This window comes from Alligator mississippiensis, chromosome 10 (assembly GCF_030867095.1).
Source record: "Alligator mississippiensis isolate rAllMis1 chromosome 10, rAllMis1, whole genome shotgun sequence".
Lineage (NCBI taxonomy): Eukaryota > Metazoa > Chordata > Crocodylia > Alligatoridae > Alligator > Alligator mississippiensis.
The window spans coordinates 54025095-54051662 of record NC_081833.1 but is presented as its reverse complement, the minus strand read 5'-3'; the positions used below and the strand labels follow the sequence as shown (position 1 = coordinate 54051662).

General features: G+C 43.1%; 1 protein-coding gene across 1 annotated transcript in view; it reads left to right on the top strand.

Annotated features, from left to right (window-relative positions):
• Positions 1-26568, top strand: part of LONP2 (lon peptidase 2, peroxisomal) — a 77534-nt gene that overhangs the window by 8622 nt on the left and 42344 nt on the right. Inside the window, exons 6-8 of the mRNA XM_006262185.4 lie at positions 2456-2550; positions 4398-4656; positions 18557-18698. Of these exons, the coding sequence (XP_006262247.1) occupies positions 2456-2550; positions 4398-4656; positions 18557-18698 (496 nt within the window). The remainder of the gene's footprint in view (positions 1-2455; positions 2551-4397; positions 4657-18556; positions 18699-26568) is intronic.

Below are 26568 nucleotides of genomic sequence, written 5' to 3'. Positions count from 1 at the left end.
GGAGAGACAATAGTTATGATCATGTAATGAGATTATCAGAATGTGTATTCACAAAAGGGCCAAATTATGAGTTCAAAGATAATTTTAATTTTGGCATTTCCTTCCCCTCATAGCCACTTACTTTCTAACTCTACCTGCCATGCTGCAGCCAACTCCATCTTCTCCTCCCCCAACACTATGAACAGCCCAGTTGCCTAGGCTGGAGGCTGTTTAGGTGGTCTGTGGGGGTGGTATATACATGATCTGGGTAAATAAGAGTTGTAACTGGATGGAGTGAGGATGGAATGTCTGGGGCCGTGAGCTGTTAACATTAAATCTTCTGCTGAGTATTGGCAAGCTGTAGTTTTCAAAGGCTTAGAACTTGGCCAGTTTTGGATAGGTTCTCCTGAGGATGGCAAAAGATACATTCCTGACATGGTCTCCTGAGTTCCAGTGTAGTGTATTAACCATCAGGTCAAACTGAGACATAGTTTTTCTCTGTATTGAAATTACCAAACTAGAAATAAGGTGAGAAATGTTAGAGGTATATTTCAAGGGAATTAAATCTCTGCTGCCTCCTTGCATTTACACTTTTTGTACAGACTCATAAGTAAAAAGAGATACAGGAAACCCTTGCTATTCACGATCTCCAGATTTGCAGATTCAAATATTCGTGTGGGAGGGCAGAGCCGGGAGGCGGGTGGAGAGCGCTGGGGACGTGGAGGGAGGTGGCGGCATCTTCTCCCCTGGAGGCAGCCACAACGGTGCTCAGGTGCGGGGAAGGGTTGGTTTCCAGGCGCTGCGGGGGAACCCCAGGGACAGAGAGGGAGGCAGCGGTGGTGGCATCTTCTCTGCAGCCCGAGGCAGCTGCGGCAGTGCTCAGAGCAGCCGTGGCGGCATTCGGGGGGGAATGAGGTCAGTCCCCAGGCACTGTGGGGGAGCCCTGTAAAAAATGGGGGGAGCAGGTGGCAGCTGTGGGGTCTGACAGGGAGCCCCGTCAGTATTCGCAGGTTTTGCCATTTGCAGGCATTTCCGGAATGTATCCCCTGCGAATGGCGAGGGTCTCCTGTACACATAATCTGGTTATTGGAGGCCCAAGTGCTGTTTTGCACAGTTTTCTATAACTAACACAGGGAACTAACACCAGCTTCTGGTAGAAATTATTCAACAGAATGAGCAGTAAAGCAATGGAAGGGCTGTCAGGAAATACTGCAGTTAGTAAAAAACAAATCCAAGATGGGTATGATATAGGAAGGTCTTAAATGAAGATAAGTGTCATATTCTTTCAAGTGAATCATGTAAAGTAATACATGAAAAGATAATGATCCATTTTGATTTAGGAATGTGCTTTAGGTGTTGTGCACACACGTTATATGCAACATGTGAAACTTGCATACCTACATCAGTGAGACAAATCTAGCCTTATTTATTTTTTTTAAAGAAATTATATTTAGGGGTGCACCAATAAAGATTTTCTTCGCCGATACTGATAGCCGATTATTAACCAGTCATATTGGCTGATACCGATCCAATAACTGATTTACAGGAATGCAGCTGGATAGCATACAGAGCAGCTCCTTGCAGGTAAGTCTGGAGGGGAACAGGTGTGGGGGAGGGAAGGAGTGTGGGGGTGGGGGCAGATCGAGGTCCCCACAGTGAGGGAGGGAGTGGGGCAGGGGCTGGGGGTGCTGTCCAGCTAGGGTGGTGAGCAGGCAGTGAGGCAGGGGCTGGGGCAGAGATTGGGGCAGAGCTGTGGGGAACAGCATCCCAGTGCTTAAAATTGGCAGCGGCGGAAACTAAACTAAATCTTGTCCAATGAGTTTTAGTTCAAGCGCTGGATAGCATACAGAGCAACCCTGCCCTGGCCCCGGGTCCTGTATACTGCCCTGGCTGGGCAGTGCCCCCATCCCCAGCCTCTGCCCCTGCCCCACTCCCTCCCTCATTGTAGGGGCCTTGATCTGACACCCCCCCCCCCCCCCCCCCCCAAAACGCATCTTCCCCTCTGCAGATTTACTTGCAGGGTGCTGTTCTCCATGCTGCCTGATTGCATTCTGGGCCACGTGCACGCATGTGGGGCCCCGGCCAGAAGGTATATCATATTTATCAGCGGCACTATCGGCTAAACTGACCAAAAAAAACCCAATATCCAATAATGTTAATTTTTCTTTCATCGGTGCTGATCTGATATGCAACCAGTATATCACTGCACCTCTAATTATTAGCCATGTAATATTCCTGTTAAGAATGGATGCTGCTATTTTATGCTAATTATGAACATGCTGTTTTAATTCAGTGATTTACAATCTTAAAAACGAGCAGGGCATTGTTTTGTAGCATTAACGTTTTCAGTGTAGTAGGGAATGCTGTGGACTTCAGTGTGCCAGAAATGGACCTTTGTAGAAGGGAAGGAAATCTCATCTTGTGCTTTCCATCTCCTGAATATTCTTATGCAGTTTTTCATGCAAATAATTTTTAGATTAAAAAAGATGCCTCAATCAATGCCAGAATATGCTTTGACCAGAAATTATTTAGAATTGATGGTGGAACTTCCGTGGAACAAAAGTACAAAAGGTGAGTGCATTTTAGCCTTCTTTGATACTACTTATGTGTTATGCAGAAATTCTAGGAGAAGTGTCTGTCATTTGACATTTGCTGTGTGTACTTGGGTCTGGCTCTTGAATTTTTGTCTGCCAGCAAAAACTGCCTTGATGTGCTAATTTGATGTTTAGTTCTTCCTGATTGAAAGATTATCTTTTAGTCAAGCAGTCTAGATGATAAAATTCTTTTTGTCTTTGAAGTACTTGGAAAGTTGAACAGGTCCTGATTTCTCTCGCTTTTTCTTCTTTTCTTTCTTTTTCTTCAGCTTATTCTCTTTTTTCCTTCTCTTTTTGTTGTTTTTTTTTTTTCTTTCAGCAGGTCCTGACATTTTTATTATTTTGTAAAATAATTCTTTCCACTGTTTTGGTAATATGGAATTGAATGGAACCTCTTGTCTCATTAAGTTCAGTCTCCTGCTTCAACTGGGAACCAAGTCATATAGGACACTTTTACATATGTTTTGGTGGGGGGGCAGGGTGCCTATAAGTGCCACTCTAATTAACGTGCCACAGTGTCTTGTGTATCTGGGTCCCTGTGCTTAAAAATGGCAGTTCCGAGCTTTAGTTTAAGTGCCCCCACCTCTGCTGCCATTTTTAAGTGCAGGGACACATACACAAGACACAGGAGGCTGCTGGAGCACAGTAGTTACCGCACTCCAGCAGACTTGATTAATTGCATCTGCTCCAATGCGCTGTAATTACAGCACATTGGAGCAGCCTCCGCACTCATATACAAGCACCCCTAATTCCTTTAGGCCTTGGTCAGACAAATTTTGTAGTTGTTCCAATATTTTACTCTTTTGATAGTCCCCCTAAGAAACCTACCATTTTCATACCCTAATGCAATGAAGGTTACTTGTTTAATATTGACTCTAGGAAGGCTACTGATTTCTTTCTTTCTTTTTTTTAATCAGTGGTTTTCAACCTTTTGGCTCCACTGGCCAAATGAGTGGTATGGGGTTGGTCCATGGACTGGATTGCCTTGGCCCTGTGCCCAAGGATCAGGCCTGTGCCCAAGGATCAGGCCTGTGCCTGGATCTGGCCCACGCTATCCCTACCTGGCCTCATGTGCTGCCTCCACTGGGCTCTGTGCATGGAGGTAGGGGCCCTGGGAGCCCACACCACTACCATCCAGCCCTCCACGAAAAGATCAGGCTATAGGGCCTCATGCTATCTTCCCCTGACCCCACTTGTAGGAATTGGGTTCTGTGGTCTGCACCAGCTCCACATGCTGGGATTGGGACCCCACATCGCCTCTGCCTGGTGCCACTTGCAGATCCAGATTCCACCCAGCCCTGCATGCCAGGATCAGGCCCCACACTAGTGTGCATGCCTGATCTAGCCCAATCTGTAAACATTTTTAGGCCATCAAAAAAAATCTTTTGGGAAAGGTTAGAGGGAGGAAACACTATCCTTTTCTTCTGTTAGGATTTGCTACAAGAATGGTGATCTATATGAAATCACCATCAGTGCTAGTCTCCAATCAGTGCTAGTAGACTAGCTATAAACCAGTGTATGCCTGTTGTTCACCCACATGAGATTCTAAAACTGTGGCAAGGGGGTAAAAAAACTATATAGTCAAGTCATACAGGCTAACTTCCTTACAAAAAGGAAAGAGAGAAATGTACTTAATTAGTAGTGGTTTGAATATTGTGCCGTCAGTCTTGGAGATTGTTTTGGTTTTTTTTTGGTGGGTGCTTCTAGGGACGCTTAAGATTTTGCCATTCACATACAATAGTAAACATTGTCTGCCATATAGAAATAGTTACATTTAATTTTAAAAGAAAATATGCTGACATCCTTATTATTGGTGTATCATAGACCGGCTGGATATTCGTGCAGCCAGAGTTCTTCTGGATAATGACCATTATGCCATGGAGAAATTGAAGAAGAGAGTATTGGAGTATTTAGCTGTCAGGCAACTGAAAAACAACCTAAAGGGACCCATTCTTTGCTTTGTGGGTCCCCCTGGAGTTGGTAAAACTAGCGTGGGAAGATCTATTGCAAAGACACTGGGTCGAGAGTTCCACAGGATTGCCTTAGGAGGAGTATGCGACCAATCGGACATTCGAGGCCACAGGTATCTTTATCCTCCTTCTGTGCTTAAAGTTTTCTACTGTATATTCTGGTAGTTCTTTGATCTTTAGTGTAATTAATGCTTCTAAAAACACTAGTTGTGACATGAATGTTATAGAAAGGAAATAATAATATTGAAGGATGTTGAATATTAAGAGCGACTGGGCTTTTTAACCTTGTCTGCTGCTGCTCTTTGTTTTAGTTGTAGAGTATATAATGTGTAGAAACCTACTTAATGTGCAATTTTGTGGATTTCGTGGAAGCTGTGAAATTTTGCATTGTCCGCAAGATCTGTGAAATACCACCCCCCCCCCAAAAAAAAAAAAAAAGAAAAGAAGAACACTTACTAAAAAAAAAAGGTGCTGGCTCCTCAGTGTGTCAGCAGTCCACATAGCCACTGCGGCCCAGCTTTGCAGCCTGCTGGGGGGAAGTGGGGAGCTGCTAGTGCAAAGGGGTGCAGCCAAGATGGCCTGCCTTTTCTGCCCTCCCACCCCTCACTGTTGATTGGCTGAGAGGGCAGCCCACCCCTCTCCACCAGTCAGTGGCAAGAGTCTGGCCATGTAACAGACTGCTCTCTTGACCACTCAGTGGTGAGTGGCAGGGCCACCAGGGGCCTTTGGCCAATCAGTGGTGAGAGGTGGGCTCGCTGTGAAAAGGCTGTAATATTGGCTCTGTGGCCCGCAAAAATCCCTTTCGCTCGGTGCAATTTAGGTAGCTTACTTAGCTAGGATTTGCTACAAGAATGGTGATCTCTATGAAATCACCATCAGTGCTAGTCTCCAATCAGTGCTAGTAGGAAGCTTACTAAGAATCTGTAGATCTGGAACTCTTACAGGCTTGAAAATAGTGTAAAAGGTTCTTTGCCTAATCAGGGACCAGTACATGTCACATGGGAGGAGAAGGGGACAGTTCTAAAAATTCTGTTATCCAAGATGAAATTCAGTGCATTTCCAAATGTTATAAAGCTAAAAATTTTCTGATAATCAACAAAGATTATTCCTTAGTTGGTTTGTTACCTGTTATCCCAGGACACTTTTTCATAAGGCAATGGAGTGAGTTCTGACATCGCTATTATTAGGAAGAAATTAAGATAGAAAATGCAAAGCAAAAGAATAGCGGGGTGTTCCTCTCCCAGCTGGATGGCTACTTCCATCTCCTGTGTTTAGGCAGGTTGGAACTGAACTTCAGGAGAAACTGTCATGCATACAGTTATTCTTTCTGGGTGGCTCTGATTTTTCTCCCCATTAATATTTTTATTAATTGAAATACCAGATGAACACCAACTGATTTTTATTAGTCAGGCATATAAGGGTGCACACCTCATCCAGTGAAGCCGATACTTAACTGATGCTGGGGAAAAACGGAATTTGGCTATTGCTATAACACTTGTGGAATTGAAAATATTTTGTTTTCAGCATCATTAGCTTTATTTCAACAAGACTTTATTCAGTGGTTCATTTTGAACTTGAAGAATCCAAAAGAACTGATTTTTTTTTCATTTTTTTTTTAAACATGAACAAGAATCCTTTCCATCTTATTACTTAATAAATTTTGACTGTATTTAATTTTTTCCCTTTAGTTTATGCAAATTACCTATTCACTTCTTACCAGTTCCTTCACCTTGAGGTGTAACACTTTTCCCAGTGTTTGGTAATAGCTGTAGTTACTGATGGTTTTCATGTTTACTGCATTTAGAGAAGAACAGAAACCACGGCTGCACAAGGAAAATACAATAAGAAGACCTGAAATATAAGGCATACTAGTCAGCCTTGGATAGCCGTGTTGGCAGATCCTATGTGGCCTGCCATTGGTTTCTAAGTTCCAGCAGACCAAAAGTTCCCAGCCACAACTTCATCCACTTATTTCATCAGTGTCAATAGACAGAAGATTTCACCTAGAAGCCACATCTCTTCCTTAAATACTAGTGACACCGTGCTTTTTTTTTTTGGCTCTCCAACAATTATTTATCTTGCTTGTATGTTTTTTTCTAGAGTTAAACATGGACCTTGGTGTATAGAGCAGTGTGCTCAACCTTTTTAGCCAACAAGCTGGATGGGTGGTGCCTGTTCCATCCATGGGCCGGATCTGGCTCATTGTCCCGATCCAACATCCAGGGTGGTCATGCTGGGACCCCATCCAGCCGTCCATGGGGCAAGGGAGTATGGCCCATCCCCAACCCATCCCCATGGGATAGGGAGGAAGGAGGCTTGACCCAGTCCCAGACCAGCCCTGCGGGGGGTGGGGGGGGAAAGCTAGTTTTACCAAGCTGGGTTTTCCTGGACATGTCTTTTTTTTGGGTCCTTCCATCTCTGTCAGGGCAGTTTTTTAAAATATCAGCAAATGTCCAGGATCTTACTGGGGCAGAGGCAGAGCAAGGAGTTGCTTGGGGCTAGGGACAGCAGGGGAAGGTGATTGGAGGCAGGGAATCGTGCTGTGATTCCAGCAGCCGGGCAGCTGTAGGCAGAGGTGCGTGTGTGTACACATCTGTGCATGCCTGCTGGTACTGGGGTTGCAGCAGGGCAGGGGAAGGGGGTGGGTGAGGAGCGGTTCTTCTGGGGCATTAGGGAGCTGCATGAGCAGCAGGGCTGGGCAGTGAGATGCAGGTTCGGAGGGAGGAGGGAGGCAGGGCTGGGGGAGGCAGTGGGCTTCAGGTCAGAAGTGAGAGGCACCAGCAGGGCAGGGTGGGGGCAGGCAGTGGACTGTAGGTCAAGAGTGAGGGGCACCAGCAGAGCTGGAGGGGCCAGGAGGCTGCAGGTTGGGTGTGAGGGGCATCAGCAGGGCTGGGGGAGGCAGGGGGTTTCGGGTCAGGAGTGAGGGGTATCAGCAGGGACAGGGGGGTTGCACGTTGGGAGTGAAGGTTATCAGCATAGTCTGGAAGCAGGGTACTGTGGGTCAGGAGTGAGGGGCAGCAGCAGGGCTGGGGGGACTGTGGCTTGGGAGTGAGGGGTAGGGGCAGGGCATGGGCATATCACTGCCTCCTCCCACAGTCATATACCCCTGTGGGGTGTGGCATTGGGAAGGGTGGCAATATTAACTGTCACTGCTCCACCACTGGCAAATTTCCTGACCTGTGGGGAGTCCCACAGGCCAGATGCCATGGCTCTGTGGGCGACATTTGGCCTGCAGGCGAGGGGTTGAGCACTCCTGTTATAAAAGAACTTGTTACACCAGTTTTCAGTAGTAGATTCAAAATGGAGCCTCATGTTTTTAGTATGAGATATCCAGTGTTTGTGCAAATGCTTCAAGGTGCCAGAGAAGTTTAAAAGAATCAAACCAAATGAAATACGTTGCATCTTGGCTCCCTTTTTTACAGATGATTTTCCTACTATTTAGTGCAGTAGCTGTTTTTAAAATAATTTGAGCTCTCTTTCTGTTAGTCAGTTAAATTGTCTGTCACTTTTACTGCCTAATGTCAGATCAACTTTGTTAGAGCAGAACATTAAATCCAGAACAGCGGGTTGTTTTTTCTGTTTTGTTTTTGGGGGTTTTTGTTTTAAAAAACTGATGTGCTTCAAAGAGCAGAGAACAGGTTGGAAACTGTTTATAAACTTCTGTTTATGCTGAACAACGTTCTGTTCTTGCATGTCCCACCATGATATGTATGTTCACCAAAATGGATATTACTAACATTAAACTTCTGGTTTCAGAGGGAATTTTAGAATTCTCCTGTCACTGAGAGCTAAATTTTGAAAAGTGAATCCTGTATGTGTTTTAGTGATAGCATGCAGTTTATAGCTTGCCCAAGGCGTGTGCGAGTTTGTGGATTTTGGGAGGGGGGGACATACAGCTAAAACTAGACTTTTTAATGTCTTACCATGTTTCCAAATTATTCAGGCATTGGTAGAAGACTGCCTACATATATAAGTATATGAGCTCTGTATTATAGTTCATATATTCTTAATTCAGGTGTTTAAATGACTTTGCACTTGTTAAATACAGAATTAAAAGTTTGTTGCATATTGCTATTCAAACTGAAACCACTAGAGGCTGTTAAATACTACCAAAAGAAGTTTACATAGATGCTAAGTAACATACTTGTCAGGAGGAAGTTGGGGGTAGGACTTCAGTCTGGGTATTCAGTTTCCAGGGGAGTGCTCTGCCTGCATCATTTACTGAAGTCATCAGTAACTTCTTTAGTTACCAACAGTTAGTCACAGTTTTATCAATCTTATTTCACATTCTTCAGCTCATCCTTATTGTGCAACACTATTTTTATTTTATTTTAATGACCTTTAATACAGTTTTAAAATGAAATGCTTTGGGCCATTATCAGATATTATTCTATATGCATTATTTAAATTGAAGCTTTACAAAGAGAACTTTTCTAATAGTATAAAGGCCTTAATCTGTCTGTTTGTCCATGACACTTTGTTCACACTCTGATTGGCTGACAAACAGCCAATCAGAGTGTGAAGAAGTGTTCGGACAGGTGGCAGTGCACCACCATGATGGTGGGGACACAGGGGATGGAGCGGAGGGGGGGAGAGGGGAAGCACAGCTGTCCTTGCCCCGCTCCCCCCTGTCCTGCTCCCTGTAGGTGGCAACAATGGAGTGGAGTTGGGGGGAGGGGGACGAGGCCACCAGAGCTAGCCTCATCCCTCCCCCCCCTTGCTCCTTGGAGGTAGCAGCGGGGGGGAATGGGGTCAGTGTGCCGCAGGGGGGCGAGGCCACCAGTACAGGCGTTGGCATGCCCCTCCTCCCTTCTGTTGTCTCTGCCTGCAGGGCCGACGTGGTGGGAGGTGGAGTGGGCCCGATGTGGGGGACGGGGGCCAGGGAGGAGTGGGTGCACTGTGGCTGCGGTGGCAGTGAGGGGAGGGGAAGAGTGGGCCAGACAGGGGGACAGTGGGGGGGTGCAGTGGCGGTGGGGGGAGGGGAGGAGGAGGAGCAAGCCTGACCAGGGGAAGAAGCTGGCCTGCTGTGGCAGTGAGGGGGGAGCAGCAGGCGTGCCCCACGTGGCAGCAGCTAGGGGAGGGGAAGAGCAAGCCTCCTTCTACCCTCAGGCCCAGGCCCGCTCCTCCTGTCCCCCTGCCACTGCTGGATCATCCCGGAACCACTGCTGCCCTGCTGCTATGCCAGCCCGGCTCCTCCCCTCCCCCTCCCCCTGCTGCTGCAGCAGGGGTGGGGGGAGCAGGCCTGGATCCCAAGCAGCAGGAGGGAAAGGGGGAGTGGGCCTAGACAGGGTGGGGCATGGGGCTTCATCCCTGCTTGCTTCCCCCCCTCCATCACCGTTGATGAGCAGTTAGCTAGTCTAACTATAAGTATTCTTAAAATAGACTGATTGAAAAATGTTTGGCTAGCAATATTTTACATGATGGAAGAAGGTAGTACTTCTAATGTAACTCAATACCAAGCTAAGAAATAAATAGCTGGAGACCAAAAAATGTGTATATACTAGTCATCCATTTAGTTAATAGCTGAATCTAAACGTCCTTCCTTACCAGCATTTCAGGGTCATCTGTGTAATGTTAGGACAGGTGTCCAGGGAATCCATACACACAATAGGATGGGTTAATGTGATGTTCATAGATGTTAGGGTTGGAAGGGACCTTAATAGATCATCGAGTCCGACCCCCTGCATAGGCAGGAAAGAGTGCTGGGTCTAGATGACCAAAAATGTTGGTAAATCTGCTTTGAAATTTCCCTGCTTTTGTCGAATACACAACTGTTTTTGTAAGTGTCAGATTTGCATGTCAGTTTAGTAAAAAAACCCTTACTTTTCTGCAGATATGTCCAGTTTATGGAGGCTATTCATGTACGTATGGAAAATAAAGTCCTTCAATTAAATTGGCCCTGATTCTGCATTTTAGCCTGCCTTTGTATCCATATGGTACTTTCACTGGGGCTGTAGGCAGGTGAAAGGCTCAATCCATGAGGTTCCCATTGCAGGATCAGGGCTGGAATAAAATTGTACCATATAACTTTTCATGCAAACTGTATTCTAGTATGTTTTACTTAGCAAAAGGAACATACCTGTAGAGTTGTTTGATGAGTCGTATCAGATAAATTTAAAGGTAACGAAACAAGAGAAAAGAGATACAGGAGTGGCTGGAAAGAGATGTGTGCTGCTTTGTAGAAAACAGTATGTAGGCTGATGCCTAAGCTGAAGGATGCACAAGACTGAAATTACTTGTATGCGTCATTCTTAATGCATCTGGCCAGTGTTGTATCTATTGGCCTCTAACCATGCTGAATTCATTAAAGAAAGTTTTGTTAACATGGTAGCAACATGTCTGTGTATCTTTAGTGCTTTTAAAAGATCCATTTTTTTAAATCACTTTTGTTTTTGTTCTTTAAAAAATCTAAACTATCAATCACTGTTTTGGGCTACTGATTGTTTGCAGGAGAAAGGGTGTATATTGAATTGATTTAGCAGCAAAAAAAGTAGTTACAGCATTGGGACACCAGAAGTGTTCTGGTGAGCATGCAGTTCCATGTGATGCACAAATGTGGCAGTATGGAAACACCTAGTTTTTCCCATTTAAGCATAGATCACATGCTTGCAGCTGGAATTCATGTGAATCCTTTTTTCATTATCCTATGAGTAGCCGCTACTGTTCTGTAGTCTCAAAATGAAGTCAGCATTGCTGTACAAAAACAGAACCGCTTTATCAGACATCTTCCAGCTGTCCTTACCTGTCATCACTCGTATACTCCATATGTAAAGATTTGCATCAAACGTGAAAGCAGAAAACTTCTCTCTTGAACAGGGAAAATGAAAACCTACTAGAAACTTTAAAAATGTGGGTTTTTTTTTTAAGTTGCTTCTGCACTGTTTGCTTTGTTTTATGTCTGGTTTGTTTTATGTCATAGCTTTACATTCTTGGTTTATATTTCTTTGAAATAAGAATAGAGTCTTGTTTTAGTCATGCTGGTGCAAGCAAGATCAGCAACCAACTCATTATTTTAATTGCCTGTCATATGCAAGTAGTCTAACTTATATTGCATCACCCCTTATTCATGAGCAATATACTTCTGGTCAGGTGTACATTTAGGCTAAGTAGAGATGGTCAAAAAGCTGAGGTGAATTGATTGAATTTAGGCAGGTTCCTTTGAACTGCCTAGATTGAACCAATAACCAACTGAACCAGCTGCCACAGGGAGGGAAGAGTCATCCTTTGGGCCAGGTGTCTGCTCATGCAGTCTAGCATGGGGCACTGGAGAGCCCCTGCCTTGGGGAGGTTCCCTCCCACCCCTGCTCAGGGCAGCCCCAGGGAGCTGAAGGGAATTCCTCCCTTCCTGAACCCCACAGCTGCTTGCCTCAGCCCTTTGAGTTTCAGGGATAGCCTGGGGAGTAGAGAGAAATTCTTCCACTCTCCTGCAACTGGGGGCTCTCTGGTGCTCATACCCCCAGGGCCTTGGGAATACCTTCCCTCTCCCTCCTCTGGCAGAATTCCTCCTCCCCCTGCCCCCTCCCCCCCGCTCCCTGGGCTGCCAAGAGTCAAGAAACCCCCACCACAGGGGCTTTCCCTCTCCCCTGTGTGCTGTGTAGACCCTGGCTAGAGGGGTCTGGGGGTTTGTTCCCCTGCCCCTTCCCCCCATCCCTACGGGCTGATGGACATAGGCAAGAAATGGGCTAGGGAGCAGAGGGGAGGGGCAGTCCCTTCTCCACTGGAGCAGACAGCATAGTCCAGGGCTGCAAAACATCCTGGGATGCTGGGGGATTGTGAAGTAATTTGAACTAAGAAGGGATCTGGGACAGATGTTCCATAAACCGGTTTGACCTAAATCAGTTAAATCTGATACTACATCCAGCCAGGTTTATCTTAAATTGGTTTTGGCCATTTTTGAAAGTGATTTATTTACACTGAACTTCTGTTCTGCTACAGGTTTAAACCAGTTTCTGATCACTTAAACCAGTTTACATGTAACTTCTGTCCCTCGCTTTGTAATCTTCTGCTGGCATATTCTATTTTGGTCTGGTGCAAGAAGAGGTGTGATCACTGACCTATGTAGATATGCAGACAGAAGCCCTTAGTATAGAATTAGAAAAGCTGAACTTTTGCTGATATAGCTCATTTGACTTGTGGCTAATTGATAATGGTACATACTGCAGTTTTTTCAGTATAGATTCATCCATACTAGGACCTCTTCTGGTACTTTATACTAGTATTCCCATGCCAGACATCCCATGTCTGTAGCATGGACATGGCTTTTGTTTCTGGAAACTGGAATAGGTGGTGTTTCATATGCACTAAACTAACATCTTAATTTTTTCCAAGGAAACTGAATTTTTTGTGAAAGTTGCTTATGCAAAAATTAACCCTCTTATTCTTTGATCCATTATTTTCTTCACTTAGCTGTCTTGTGTGTTAATCCAAATGTTGAACTGAACAATTTCTAATAGCTGATCCCTGTGTGTTGGTACCTTCTCTGAGTCACAGCTGGGGCTGCTGACGTGGAGCAAACCTCACCCACTCGCTCCTACTCTGTCTGCCACTAAGCACATGAGAGAGAGAGCAGGGCCGAATGCATGCTCAGGACAGCATTAAAGCAGCTATGTTGCCTCATTCCTGGGAATTGTCGTGTGTTAAACTGGAGCAGTTGGGCAGGGTTTGCTTCACAGGGGCAATTTAAGGTACAGCCCAGGAGTGACATAGACAGGCCCCCCGTTTTTAGTGATTTCAGTTGCTGTCAGGACCTGTTTTCATCTAAGAGTTATATATAGCTCTTACACATTTAAAAACTTTCCCACCTGGAAATTATAGGAAGTATGCTTTGAAGCATTTGCAGATTCAGTTAAATACATCTCACTGTTGAAATGCAAAATTGGCTTGTAAGCTATCTAAAATCTAAACCATCCTTCAACTCAGATGTATTTTGACATGTATGCTGTAAGTATGTCATATAGCAAAAGATCCCCCTTATAATCTTCACTCAGTTATTATGCACCACTAGGGCAGGCATTTTTGGCAAAACACTGTTATACTCCCCCCCCAATAATACTGTATCATGTATACTGTATCATCTCTGCTTTGGCCAGAGTGGGTGAAATTAAAACAAATTTTGCAAGCAACTGTGTGTGTCTGAGTAAATCTGATTAAACTTTTCACAGTAGTCTGCCACAAACCTTAAAAATACATCTCTATCCAGCAGTCTACTAAATCTGTTCTGGTAACATATTTATATCTTTGTTACTACTTTAAATCTTAAGTTGCCTGCAAAACTTACTGTTTCCTTTTGTAATTGTTAAATCTTTTATTGAACCATATACCTGAATGGGAGCAATCCTGTTGGTAAGAGCACTTTAATACGTTTACTCTCTTCAAAATGTATGTAGAAGACTTTCAAGAGTAGCATAATGCTTTGCTTTGAATGGTAATCTTACATTCCTAAAAGTCGCTCTATATTTGGTGCTGTAGACATGAATGAATATTTAGCAGGATAGAGAACGCATATGAGGATAATGAGACCAGCATTTGTCAATAAGAAATCTTGCATAGTAAGGTTTTTGGTCTTAAGGATTTTTTTTAACCAGACATAATTGTAAATAAATCCTTTAGTTTCAGACATTCTGAGAAATATGTTCTAAGGTTTATTATTATCTATTGTACTAGTGAGAGATCTCCAGGAGCTATAAGTGCATTTTTTTAACAGCAAGGTACATGTTTTGTTTCCAGGTTTTGAAAGAGTGTGTCACAGAAACAAGGTCATAAAGTGGCTTGCGTAATGTGTGGGTAGAGACCCCAATTTCCCCTCTTACCAATGTCAATTAGGAATTAAGCTCTGCAGTTCAGTATTTGCACTAATATAAAAGTGCTGAGTCAGGGAAGACTCAGGCCTGTCATCGTATTTCAGAGATGCAAGTTTCACAAGAGATTTGACCATGAGCCATGTCTACTACACTGTGCTAGGAAGCACTGCACGGAAAGCATGTCCCTTTTGCTTGTTCCTGTTCTGTGTGCACTGCATATGGAAAACGTTGCCATGGTTGGACTGGTACTGGGTGTGCCCTGTGTCTGTGTCAGCACTTACTGCGTGGCATTCTTCTGCCATGAGGCATGTGTAGAAGCAGGAAGAACTGGACATGTTTTCACAGTGGATTGTGCTAGAGTAGTGCTGCTTAACCGTTTGGCCCCGCAAACTGGATGAGTGGTCTGGAGCCAGTCCATGGGGGTGGGACACAGGGTTGGGCCCTGTGCAGCCTGAATTGAGCCCTGAGCTAGCTGGATCTTGCCCTGTGCCACTCCAACACTGCATCCATATCTAGCACACAGAACCATGCTATCCAGCCTGCAGGGCTCCTCATTGGTATGAACATTTGGCAGCAGGGGAGTAACAATTAATGCTGCCACCACTCCCTCACCATCAAATTTTCAGGTCTGTGGGGAGCCCTGTGGGCCAGAAGATGCAACTCCATTGGCCAGAACTGGTCCATGGACTGGGGGTTGAGCACCTCTATGCTAGAGAGAGCTGTCCTTGTGTAGACACACTCTACAATGGGTTGTCAACTGGGGGTACACATATCCCCGGGGTACTTTGAAAGGGGCTAGGAGGGGCGGGTAGGGATGGAGTGCCACCATCAACCACCCCGCACTGCCGCCTACCAGGAAGGGGGGGGGTGGGGGGAGGACAAGGGTGTTGACTCCCCTCTGTGGTCTGCACAGGTGCTGCCTGGCTGGCTGGATGCTGGGGGGAGCTCACGTGCGGTGGCCTTTGCCACTGTCCGCTACCCCACGCTGCTGTCACGTGCAAGCCCCACCCCACCCCGTGTCCGACTGCCACCACTTCGCCAGAAGCGTACCCAGAAGAAGACCATCGTGAAAAACATGTAGACCAGCTAGCAAACATTAAAAGTTTTCTCCTACAAACACTCATGTATGTGAGCAACTTGACTACATTAGTTTTCCTTAAGACTATTTATATGAGCAAAGTTCCATACATAAATAATTTGTAGCACATGCCTTTGAAAGGCTTGTTTGGCTGTATGGTACATATATGGCAAAGAACTTACCCAGGCATGAGGTTTTTGCCAGTTATGTCTATAAAAGATAAGGGCATCTATTTCATATTTGTAATTAAAAAAATACTGTTGAACTGCTTCTTTCTGCGATACCACGTTTAGTTTCTGTAATGTCTTTGTTCTCTACCTTTCTATATTAACATCTTGCACAGCTAGCATGACCTGTCAGCCTTCTAGGTCTCATGTCTGTCAAGTCAATACAGTAAAAAACCCAGCTTGGGTAGTCCAGCTATAATGATGGCAGTTTGTGGCACAGAATTATAGACTATCTACTTTTCTCTATGGAAAGCTAATAATGCATGCAAAAAGTAAATTGATATCCATGTACCTGTTAAATTTAGGCTGTAAATTTAAGCAGTCTTTCACATTAACTGATCAAATTATGTAAATAAATGCAAGTATGTTTTAAGTTGGAATTTAATACGCTGATTAAACAGCTGTGTTGAAGTTGATGAACTAATTCAGCATGCTTAAAGATTGTTAAAAAGGTAGCAGTGAGGAAAGGAATAGTAGTGAAATACAGGTTATAAAACTTAATGGGGCTCCTATCCAACCATTCAGCATTTAGATCTTGATCCTGTGGGACTTCTGCATGTGTTTGAGTGCCCTGCTGATTTGAGACTTAGGTACCAGCAGTGGGTGTGCACAAACTTAGTTTGTAGCCACTTTACAAGGGAAGGGAGAGTTGTTACTTATGAGCTCACAGCTGCTGTTATACTGTAACTGCTGCATCTGCATGATCCTGTAGTAATACAAATGAACTGAATGAACCTAATTTTGATGCTGGATGAAGCAAAGCTGAAGTTGAAACAGCGTTGCTGCATTTAGATCACCACAGGCTCACCTATACCTAAAAGTTTTGAGCAGGAACAGGATCCTACATCCCCTGAAGAGCTCATGAGGCCCATGTTATCCCTTTTGCCCTTTCTGAGCTCTAGACCTACTTAAGGAGAGACAGAAGCAAGTCCCCTGTACAGCCACCAGAGTTTTCATTACAAGTCTTGCATGTATAGACTGATGAACTGATACCAAATATTCTCATTATGGTTTTTGCTTCTTTAGCTATAAGGTCACTTCTTTTTGCCTGTTTTCTTCTGTTGTCTCTTCAGGACACACTCTTCCTGGGACTCGTAAAGTAGCACTTGTTAAGATGGTGGTAAAGCTGAGTTATCATAAGTGTTTATAGATGCTTCCATGTTCATCTTTTTTCACCACAGCTTTTGGGTCTTGACAAACTGTAATCTCAGTCTATGCAGTTCTGTGTTTCTTCCAAGATTAAAGAGCCTGAATATATGCAGCAGTTACTGAGCCTACAGAATAGCAGTGAACCTGTTATAACATTTATAAACTTGCACATGCCTTTTAAGTAATTATCTGAAGGAGAGAATATGATTCTATAATTATAATACAGACTCTAACAATCTCATAGGATGTGGTGCTAGTTGCTCTTTGGTTCAAGGAATTCAAGTTGCTGTCAGTAGCTTTAAAACTATTCCCATGGTTTTTAAGATGCATCTCTCCAAAGGTCATCCTGTTTATTCTGGCCAGCGTAATGCAGATCATGTGACAAGGCATTTAGGCCTGTTCTGCATATCTACTTTGTGGGGGTCATGAGATAGCTACTTCAGTTCAGCACATTGTATATCAGTTTCTTCTGAGCCATCAGCATTTTCTCCTTTTTACGTGCAATATTGAATACGCCTATAGGACAAGTAAGGCTGATAAATTCAGAAGCAGCATGTGTGTACATGTATATAGATCATAATTCCCTTAGCTGCACTATAAAAAGAATACTTGGGTTCCTAAATAGAAAGGGATTTTTTCATTCTATGTATGCTATTCTAATTTAATTTAACTTTTTGTAATGTTTTGTAACATCTGACCAGAAATTAATTGAAAATCTTTTGACTTGGATGCCAGTTTAAGGATGTAGCCACCTGGAGTAGGCATCACAATGTACAGCATAGGTAGAATGCTGCCCTCACTTCATTACTGCATTGTATCACATGCTCTTCTTTTTGTCAGTGTAACAGTGTATATTATTCTTTAGGTCCTTAAACCTTAAAGAATGATTGATACAAAGTTCTGATATCTGTTTCTTAGGCCTCTGACAGATGTTACACTTAAGATGTGATTAATTGGTTAATCATGTCTTCAGTGACCTGGTCACAAGTTTAATCAATTAATGGCATGATAAAATGAGGAATAAACAACAACAACAACATTACTCATACTATGTGACTGGTTTCTGTCAGACCTTTAATTCAGTATGTGGCCCAGCCTCTAAAGCATAGGGGAGCCTTTCAAGACTGTGCTCCAGGGGCTGGGAGTCCCCACAGCTGATCAGGGTTCCCAGCTGGAGACTGCACTCTGCAGCTGGTAGCCCTAGTCAGCAGATTGGAGTTCCAGCTAGGGGAGTATATGGTGCCCTCCACCCCGTCCTCATGGGAGTTGAGCTAGCTACTGAGGTCAGGCCAGCAATATGGTGCAATGTATCTGATGTGGGATCCCACAGTCATGCCTCCTGCCATGCATGTGTGGCATGACAGGAAGCTTAATTATTGGGATCCCACATCAGATCCCATTGCACCTTTACTTTAACATCTGTCAGGGGCCTCATTGTGGAAAAGAAGGCGGAAGGAAGGGGGACATCCTTACAACTGCATGTAATGGTCATACCCTGTGAACTTTAGGCATGCATTCTCGGCCTGGACCAAATGTTTCAGTGAGGGGTTGGAACCTTATCTTTTATTAGCTATAATAAGTTACATATATTCAGCAGTGAAAGCATGAATAACTTTTTTCCCATTAGTTAAAGCGGTTGGGTGTTATACAAGCTTTCCTATAAGGCAGTTTATTCTTATGTTTGCTCCTTTGATCTTTAGTTGTTACTGTTCCCCCTTTCCTTTCACACTCCAGACTCTTTTCCATTTGTTTCTTATAGGCGTACCTATGTTGGCAGTATGCCTGGCCGAATAATCAATGGTTTGAAGACTGTTGGGGTTAACAATCCAGTGTTCCTGTTAGATGAGGTTGATAAACTGGGGAAGAGTCTGCAAGGAGATCCTGCAGCTGCTTTGCTTGAGGTGAGATATAAAACAATCCTCCTTTCATTCAGTTGCACTCTGTCACTTCTAAGAATTGTTTCATTTTGGATTATCAGGGTTTAAATATTGTTCTCAAGAAGATTGAGGGTAGGTTTGGAGAAGGGATAGGGAGAATTTTACTGAATGAAAAAGAAGCTGAAATGGCTTCTGCATTGCTAATCTGTGATGATAGCTGGACTTTTCAGTGTCTTGTGTACAGTACCTGCTGGGTACTGAATAGATTTTTTTGTTAGCAGTGAGCTGTGCCTAACTGTTAGTCCTTCTGTTGATTTCAGCATATAGGAAAAAAATGTTATTTTTAACATAATGTGTTAAACTTTGCAGAAGAGTCCATTTTTAATTTAATTATAGCTAAAAAGGAAGTCTGGTAAATATACAAGTACTGTATATTAGATCATGTAAGTCTTTGAATGGAAAGATTGTTTTATTAATGTAGCGTTAGTTGAAGTGGAAGAACTCATATGCATTACCCAATAAATAGCTGGATTTTTCTTGGGTGTTTTTCTGAGAACTATTTATGTGATTTTTAAGGCTTTTGTGGGTACAGGCTAATACCATAACAAGGTAAGTGGCCCTGGACAAGAAGGATAGCATAAGTTAGTGAACACCTACTTAGATACAAATGCTTCTATATTTACATTTCTTGTTTGAAGAAGCTGAATAGTTTTTGTACATTAGTTAGCATTTTCCATATACTACAGAAATTATGCCATTTCAAGGTGATTTGTAACTGTCTGGTATAAATTGCTGTTGTGCCATTTGAGCTTGAACTACCAGCAGTTGAACTGTTTCCTAACTTCTGAAATAAAGTTCTCTGTTTTTTGTTGTGTTGTTGAATGATCTTATGAGCTAATTATTTCTGTTTCAGTGTCTGTTCTACCCTATTATTTACTCAGATGATGATTAGATGTTGCATCTAATGTGAACCTTTTGACTTTTTAAAAAATGAATAGTGAAAATCTGTTTCTCAGCTGCATTCTCCATGCAAACCCATTATGGAAATTCTTATATCCTTAAGTTTGTGCTCACTACCACATCTTTAACTTGTTTCCTAGTGATCTTGCTTTTCTTCGTTTCTTTCCAAAGTGACATAAACCACATCAACATATATGAATGGCATTGTTACACTTATAACCCGCTTATGGGGGTGAAGTCTGTAGACTGCTTAAATGTTTGGAGATTGATGTTCTGTCTTAAAAGAGAACTCGTGCCTGAGGGTGTCTGTAGACATGTTGGGAGTCTGCTCCGATGTGCTGTAATTGCAGCATGTCAGAGCAGACTCAATTAATCAATGAATCAAGTCTGCTGGAGCATGCTAATTAGCATGCTGCAGCCAACCTCTGCATCTTGTGCATCAGCCTCCCTGCACTCCAAATGGTAATGGGGCCGCTCTAACTGAAGTGGCGAGTAAGCTCTTTCAATGAGCTTTAGTTAAAGCACCCCCACCACCATTTTGAAGTGCAGGGATGCTGATACAGGAGACAGTGCTGCACTCTAATTAAAGTACCCCCCCACTCCCAGAGTAGGTGTAAAAATGCCCTGAATGTTTGCCTTTTTTCATTTTGAATGAATGACTATGGATGTCAGGGACTGAAGCATTCTCTTGTGGGTAGGTCTGTAGAAGCAGCATTTCTGGTCTTGTCCTCCTTGAGGCAGAGCTTCACAGAACCCCAGTAGTGAGATATGTGCCCAGCTTTCAGTCCCTTCTTGTTCTGAGGGCTCACTTGGACATGTCCTCTTATATTTAAGGCTAGATTTTTCCACCTAAAGAGAAAGAGTTAGGGGAACCCAGGTCCATATTCTCCTCCAGGTTCCAGTCCTAGGACCTTGTTTTAAGCAGCTAACATATGCTCTTAACAATTGCTTGCTACTTCCATGGGCTTTCCTTCCTTGATAATGAATATTTTTTTCCAGTGGTATGCTCTGATAATCCCTCTTTTGTACTGTGTCTCATTTTATGGTTTCTTTCTGTCTCTGGGTTAGGAACTTCAAGTCTATTCCTTACCTCCATCTGCTACCCCTTTGCTGTCATGCCAGGTATTGGTAGTTGGACACTTAACCCCCTTACAGGAATTCAGTTAAAGGTTCAGTAGGATCTTATCCACAATCCCAGTAGTCGCACCTTCTGCCATGCTGTGCGCGCCCTTAGCTGCAGTGCACTCCTGAGGCTGGGAGCACTAGTTTGCTCACCGGTTTGGCTACACATTTCGTTTAAGATGTGATGGGAACCAGCCACAAAGTTGTTACAGCCACAAAGGTGTAACAACTTTGTGGCTTATTCCATGTTTTATTGTGCTATTAATAGAATGAACATGTGGCCAGGGGTGACTCATAAGATGTGGTTCACTGGTTAACCACATCTTAAGTGTAATGTTTGCCAGGGACCCAAGTTGCACCTGGAGAAGTAACTGATCTGGTGATCAGTTTTAACCCTGTCTGACCTGTTAAGTCTGTATACCCAGCACAGATACTTAAAAGTTCTGAAGTTTATGTTCTGCCTCCTCTAACAGAACATACAGCTTTTTTTTTATCTGCTTTGGTATGTATTAGAAGGTCCATTTTGAATGATGAGTATGACTGTTATGTAGGAAATGATCAGCTAAGCAGGGCATCTATTTTTCAAACTCATTTCTATCATTTCTCTGCTGGCTAGCTGTCATTGCTAACCTGAAATAGCCCCCTAAAACATCTTAATGTTTAGATGCGTTTATAATAGTGATAATCCTCAGTGGTTCTAGTGTAGAGGGTTAAATTTTAGATGAAATGTACCCTATCCCAGAACTTGAAGGCAAATTAATAATTGCTGGATATGTTTTTAGTCCTGGTGCTTCTCTGGAGTTATTACTTAAGCAAAACAGAATGTCTTCCTATTTCCAGTTACTGTTCGTCAACAAGGGAACATTTATTCTAAATTTAGATGACCTCTGTTGAAAGCTGAAGAAAATAAAAATGGATCCAAATGCTTCATAGCGAGTGTGTGTTTGTAAGCAGAGAAATCACATTGAGTGTATAGGCAGAGTTAAACATTCGTGGGACTTGATCTAGATTTTGTGCTAATAAATTTTTTGGGACAGGGAAGCCTCTTTATATATGTGAGAAACCTAGCAAGACATCTGTGTTCCTAAACATTGGGTTTTTTGGTGGGTGGAGGGGAGGGGGTTGGCATTATCTATTTTCCAACTTTCTAATTTCTTGGGAAATGTTTAAATTATGCATATGAAATATACATGTATTGTTAGAGTGTATTTTGTTAGCCTTGTATGTTCTAAGTACATAAGTGTAGTGTTGGCTTTTGTGGCTTTTTAGAAGTACACAACATGGCAAAGGAGAGTTACTAATGGGGGGAAAAGATGACTGTTCACGTCTTAAAGGCAGACAGAAAAACCCCTTGAAATGTTATATGGTGATTTTTAATTTCACATATTTATATATAACTGAATCTTCTGTTAGCCTCCATTACATATTAAAAATGGGTTAAAAATCACAGTTTTATTTATTTTACTTTAAGATGCTTGCCCATAGCTTAGCCCTAAAAAGCATTCAATGAGATGTGCTTACAGGCAAGGGTGGAGAGGAGGATTGATGTGTGTACTTAAATGAATTTTAAAACCCAGTAAAGATTATTTAACTAATACTGCGAATGCCTTTAGGAACTATGTTTTCAAAATCCCGTGGCTCTTTTATTTTCAAAAGAATATAATGTACACTTCAGAGGTGAGGCCTACCTGGGTGCATAGTTTTATATTTCTACACAGTAGCTGTATCTACACACGTGCTTTACTGTGGTCACTGTTTACACTTGCAAGGTATTAGGCCATAGTAAACTAATTAACGTTGACGCAAGATAGTACTGTTGGGAACAGTACTGTCTTAGTGCTGGGGTAATTTATTGCGATTAAAAGCATGTGTAGATGCTCACTGCAGGTGTAAATTGTACCCGGTCAACCCAGCCAGCTGGGGGGCCAGACTCCTGCCTGCTGCTTAGCTACACAGCTCTGTGCTTTCAACACTCTTGTGCCCCAGTCAGCCCCTCTGCTGCCTGACAATGTCACCTGGAGCTCAGGGCAGACCTCTCCCACCCCCTCATGTCCCCTACCAGTCCAGGCCTGCTCCACCCTAGCTCAAATTGCTGCTGTCCCAGGCACGTATGTAAACATTGCGCCCCGGGGTAGTTTACTCCAGCTTGAATTGCTTCAGAGTTTATTGCTTCCCATTAATTACATGTGTAGTAGATGTATTGAAATACTTGCAGGCTTAAATGATTGTATAGAAAAAATCAAGGGCTGGATTTGAAGCTGCTTTGAAAAGCTTTAACTGTAAGCTCTAACCAATGCTGCCCGTGGAAATAAGATCTTTTTTTCTCTAGTTGTGAAATATTTTTTGTTCCTGTACTGCAGAGATTAGTAAACACTATGGCAAAGCAGCTCTACTCCAAAAGGAACAACAGAGTAAACTTGCAATATAAAAATTAATTGTTTGATCATTGTTGATTTTTATTTGTTTAGTATGAAGAAAATCTGTAGAAACTGTTTAGATCATTTTCATATAATTAAATATGCTTCCAAGTCAGAACTAAAATATGATAAGGAAGGCATGTCTACAAGTGCCACTTTAAGGTGCTTTAGTCACTTTTAAGGTGCATTAAGGGCACAAGTCTACATGTGCGTGCCCTTAATGTGACTTTAAAAATGGTGATTTTAGGTTATTCGCGCCTAAAATTTGATACCTGCAAAAGCATGCATCAAATTTAGGTACAAATAGCTGAAGTGCCTTAATCCACATGTAGACACACTGAGGCATGATGATTCTGTGCATGTCAACTGACTTGGGGCTAACTTTAGTCCCAAGTCGGTCTACATACCGTGTTAACGCACCTTAGTGTGTGCATGTGTAGATGAGCACCTAAATTGCCTAAATGCGCATTAGGCAAATGCACATTAAGTTAGGCACTCGTAAAAGTACATTCCTGGAGTTTCATATATAATTGTAGTACACACACCTGGAGTTTCATATATAATTGCTGATTTAATTATTGGTCAGTGCCCTTGAATGGCAGTTATTCCTTAAGGCTTCTGGCAGTAAATGAAAAGATAAATGACCAGAACAGGTGGTTGCTCAGGAGAGCAAGTAAGAAACTTCTCAATCCAATGATATAGTTGATAGTAAATATTAAGAGGAAGGTTCTGAGTGCTAGCCTTGCTTTTAGAAATTAGATCTCATTTTCAGTGTAATTTGAATAATCAACCTTCCCTATCAGGGGCAGACAGTTACTTTGGTTGAAGGACCACTTGACGAGTTTCGGTGAGCTGTCTAGGGCTGCATGGGTAGCCCCACACCTTGACAGTTGCCCTACCTCCTGATTGCCATAACAGGACTGGAAGTCCCGCCTCCTAACCCCTGACTTTGCCATCAGAACAGGTGTGTATATGTGGGGGGTTGTGGGTGTGTGAGGTTTGTGTCATGTGAGGGAGGGTGGAGGGGATGTGGGGACCCCCACACACTCCCCCACATGGTGCGCAGCCCCCGCTACTGGCAGCAGCGGCAGGCAGAGATGTTCGGGGTTCTCATGCCCATGCTGGTGCTTCGTGGCGTCCAGTTCTGGCCAGCACTGTGCACAGGGGCAAGAAGCACATCCTGCCCCACACACCCTCACACCCACACTGCCCAGCCAGACTCTGTGCTCCCACCACCCCCATGGGTTCTGTGCTGCTGCTGTCCCAGCTCCGTGCTGCCTGCTCTCACCCAGCTGCAGGTCCACCCTGCCTTGCGCCTGTTGTTGCCCTACCTGATGCCCAAAGCAAGCAGATGCTGGGGAAGCCAAGCAGGTGCCCCCCACCGTGGCTGCAGCAGGAGCAACAGGAGCCCTGCCCGGAAGTTGCTGCTGGCTGGGCCGGGCCCTTCTACCCACAAGGGTGGGAGCGAAGCTCAATACAGTATGTTGGGGGGGAGGGGGGTATATATGTGGGCACCTTGCTCTCACCCTCATGGGAGGAAGGGCTGGGTTGGCGGGTGCCTGCGGGCTGGATGAAAGTGCCCCTGCTTCAGATACATTGCATGTTATATGCATTGTAAATTTCCATATGCTTGTCCAGCACATCAATACGATTTCAAAACTGGAATGTTTTGCTATTCAAATAATATAAGTCAAAATGATTCCACTTACAACCTGCTTCTTAGCCGTTCTGTTTGTATTTCCATTAAAAAAATCTTGCAGTCATGAAGAATTAGTGGGATGTGTTTTTAAACTAAAATGTTTTTCAAAAATTGTAAAGGATTTATAATAACAAAAATTAACTCTGAGTGGTTTCTAGTCAGTTTCCTGACAAGTGTTCAAATTGTAATTTTTTTTAATTATCAACACTGCTTATGGCTGTAACTCAAGTTGCTAGGACAAGGGATGTATTCATTCCATAATGGGAGGGATAAATTATCTTGACAGCAATATGCAGTTGCTCAGGAGTTGCATGGGTGCCATTATGTGTAACATGAGAACTTTTCATGTCAACATAGCATTGATAATTTATCACGCGGGAAGAAAAAGCACAGTAATAATTTAAAGGGAGAGCTAGAATGAAGGTAGTAGACAGGTGTGGGTAGGAAGCAGATGTGGATTATTACACTCAGATGAACTTTTAATTTTAGACACAATTCAGAAACTGGAGGACAGCACATTAATACTGCAGTGATCCATGTAAATACTGTAGTTGTCATCTAGTAGTGAAAAATGACTCATTCACTGACAGCTTAAATACTTGTAAGTGTTGCACTAGCACACTTAAGAAGTAATAATAGCAATAGGAAGCCAACACTTCATTATTTAAGTCTTTAGTTTTGCTTTCATAACAGTGGTAATTTATTGCGGTTTTCATTGTCATGCTTAATGTCACTGTATAGCAATGACTTAGGTATTTTAACTAATATAAATACAGTGAACCAGATGCACATTCTCTGGTAGAATGAACCTCTGCAGATTGGGTAGCTGATTATCATACTACCTGAATTGTGTGTGCAGCTGTCTACTTTTGCATATAATATCTGTGTGCCTTCATTTTTTTTGTCTCAAATTGAAGAAGACTGATTTTAGATTAATTGGACGTTTGAGCAGGTAATTAACAGTGTACTTGGTTTAGTTAGATTAGTGGCACACATGCACATGTGTGTTTTTTATGGTGCTCTTTCTGTAATTGGAGCAAGCCAAAATTGCACATAGAGTTAGTAAGCTTTTGCTAGGGTAGAATACACACTTCCAGGATACTATCTTCATAGAACCACGCACACTAATTCAAGTGTTCCGTGTGCATGCTCATGTCACATAAATGGATACAGACATTTCATGTTCACTTTATTTATGTTGTCCCTGATCCTGCATACTTTTGTCAAGCAAAAGATACCATTGAAACGTAAATGATAGTGAGTTAGTGAAACTTCTGTCAGAAGACTTGCTTGTCTGCTGTTCTTACACTAGAATTTATTAACAAACCAGGTTTGTTTGTTTTTCCCCTCCAGAAAATGTCAGTTCATTTAAGCTAATAATGTTTTGTAGATGTGTTGTTGCTTCAGTGAACTCCTGTCATAATTCAGACCAGTCCTTCCAGGATATCCAGACTCCTTGCCCCAACTTTGGGGGCCCCAAATTTAGCTGGGGTTGGTTTTGGCTCTGCAGTAGAGCGAGCTGGTAGGCCTTGAGAACCCCATTGCATGCTAGGGCTTTCAGCTTCCCTACTGTAGATATCACCTGTAGGTCCTGGGAGCCACAGCTGAGCTGTGAATTTTAGAGCTTGGACATTTAAAAAAAAATAATAATTCAGAGCAGTGCTGTTGCTGTTGTTGTTGTCTCTTTAGGAGACTT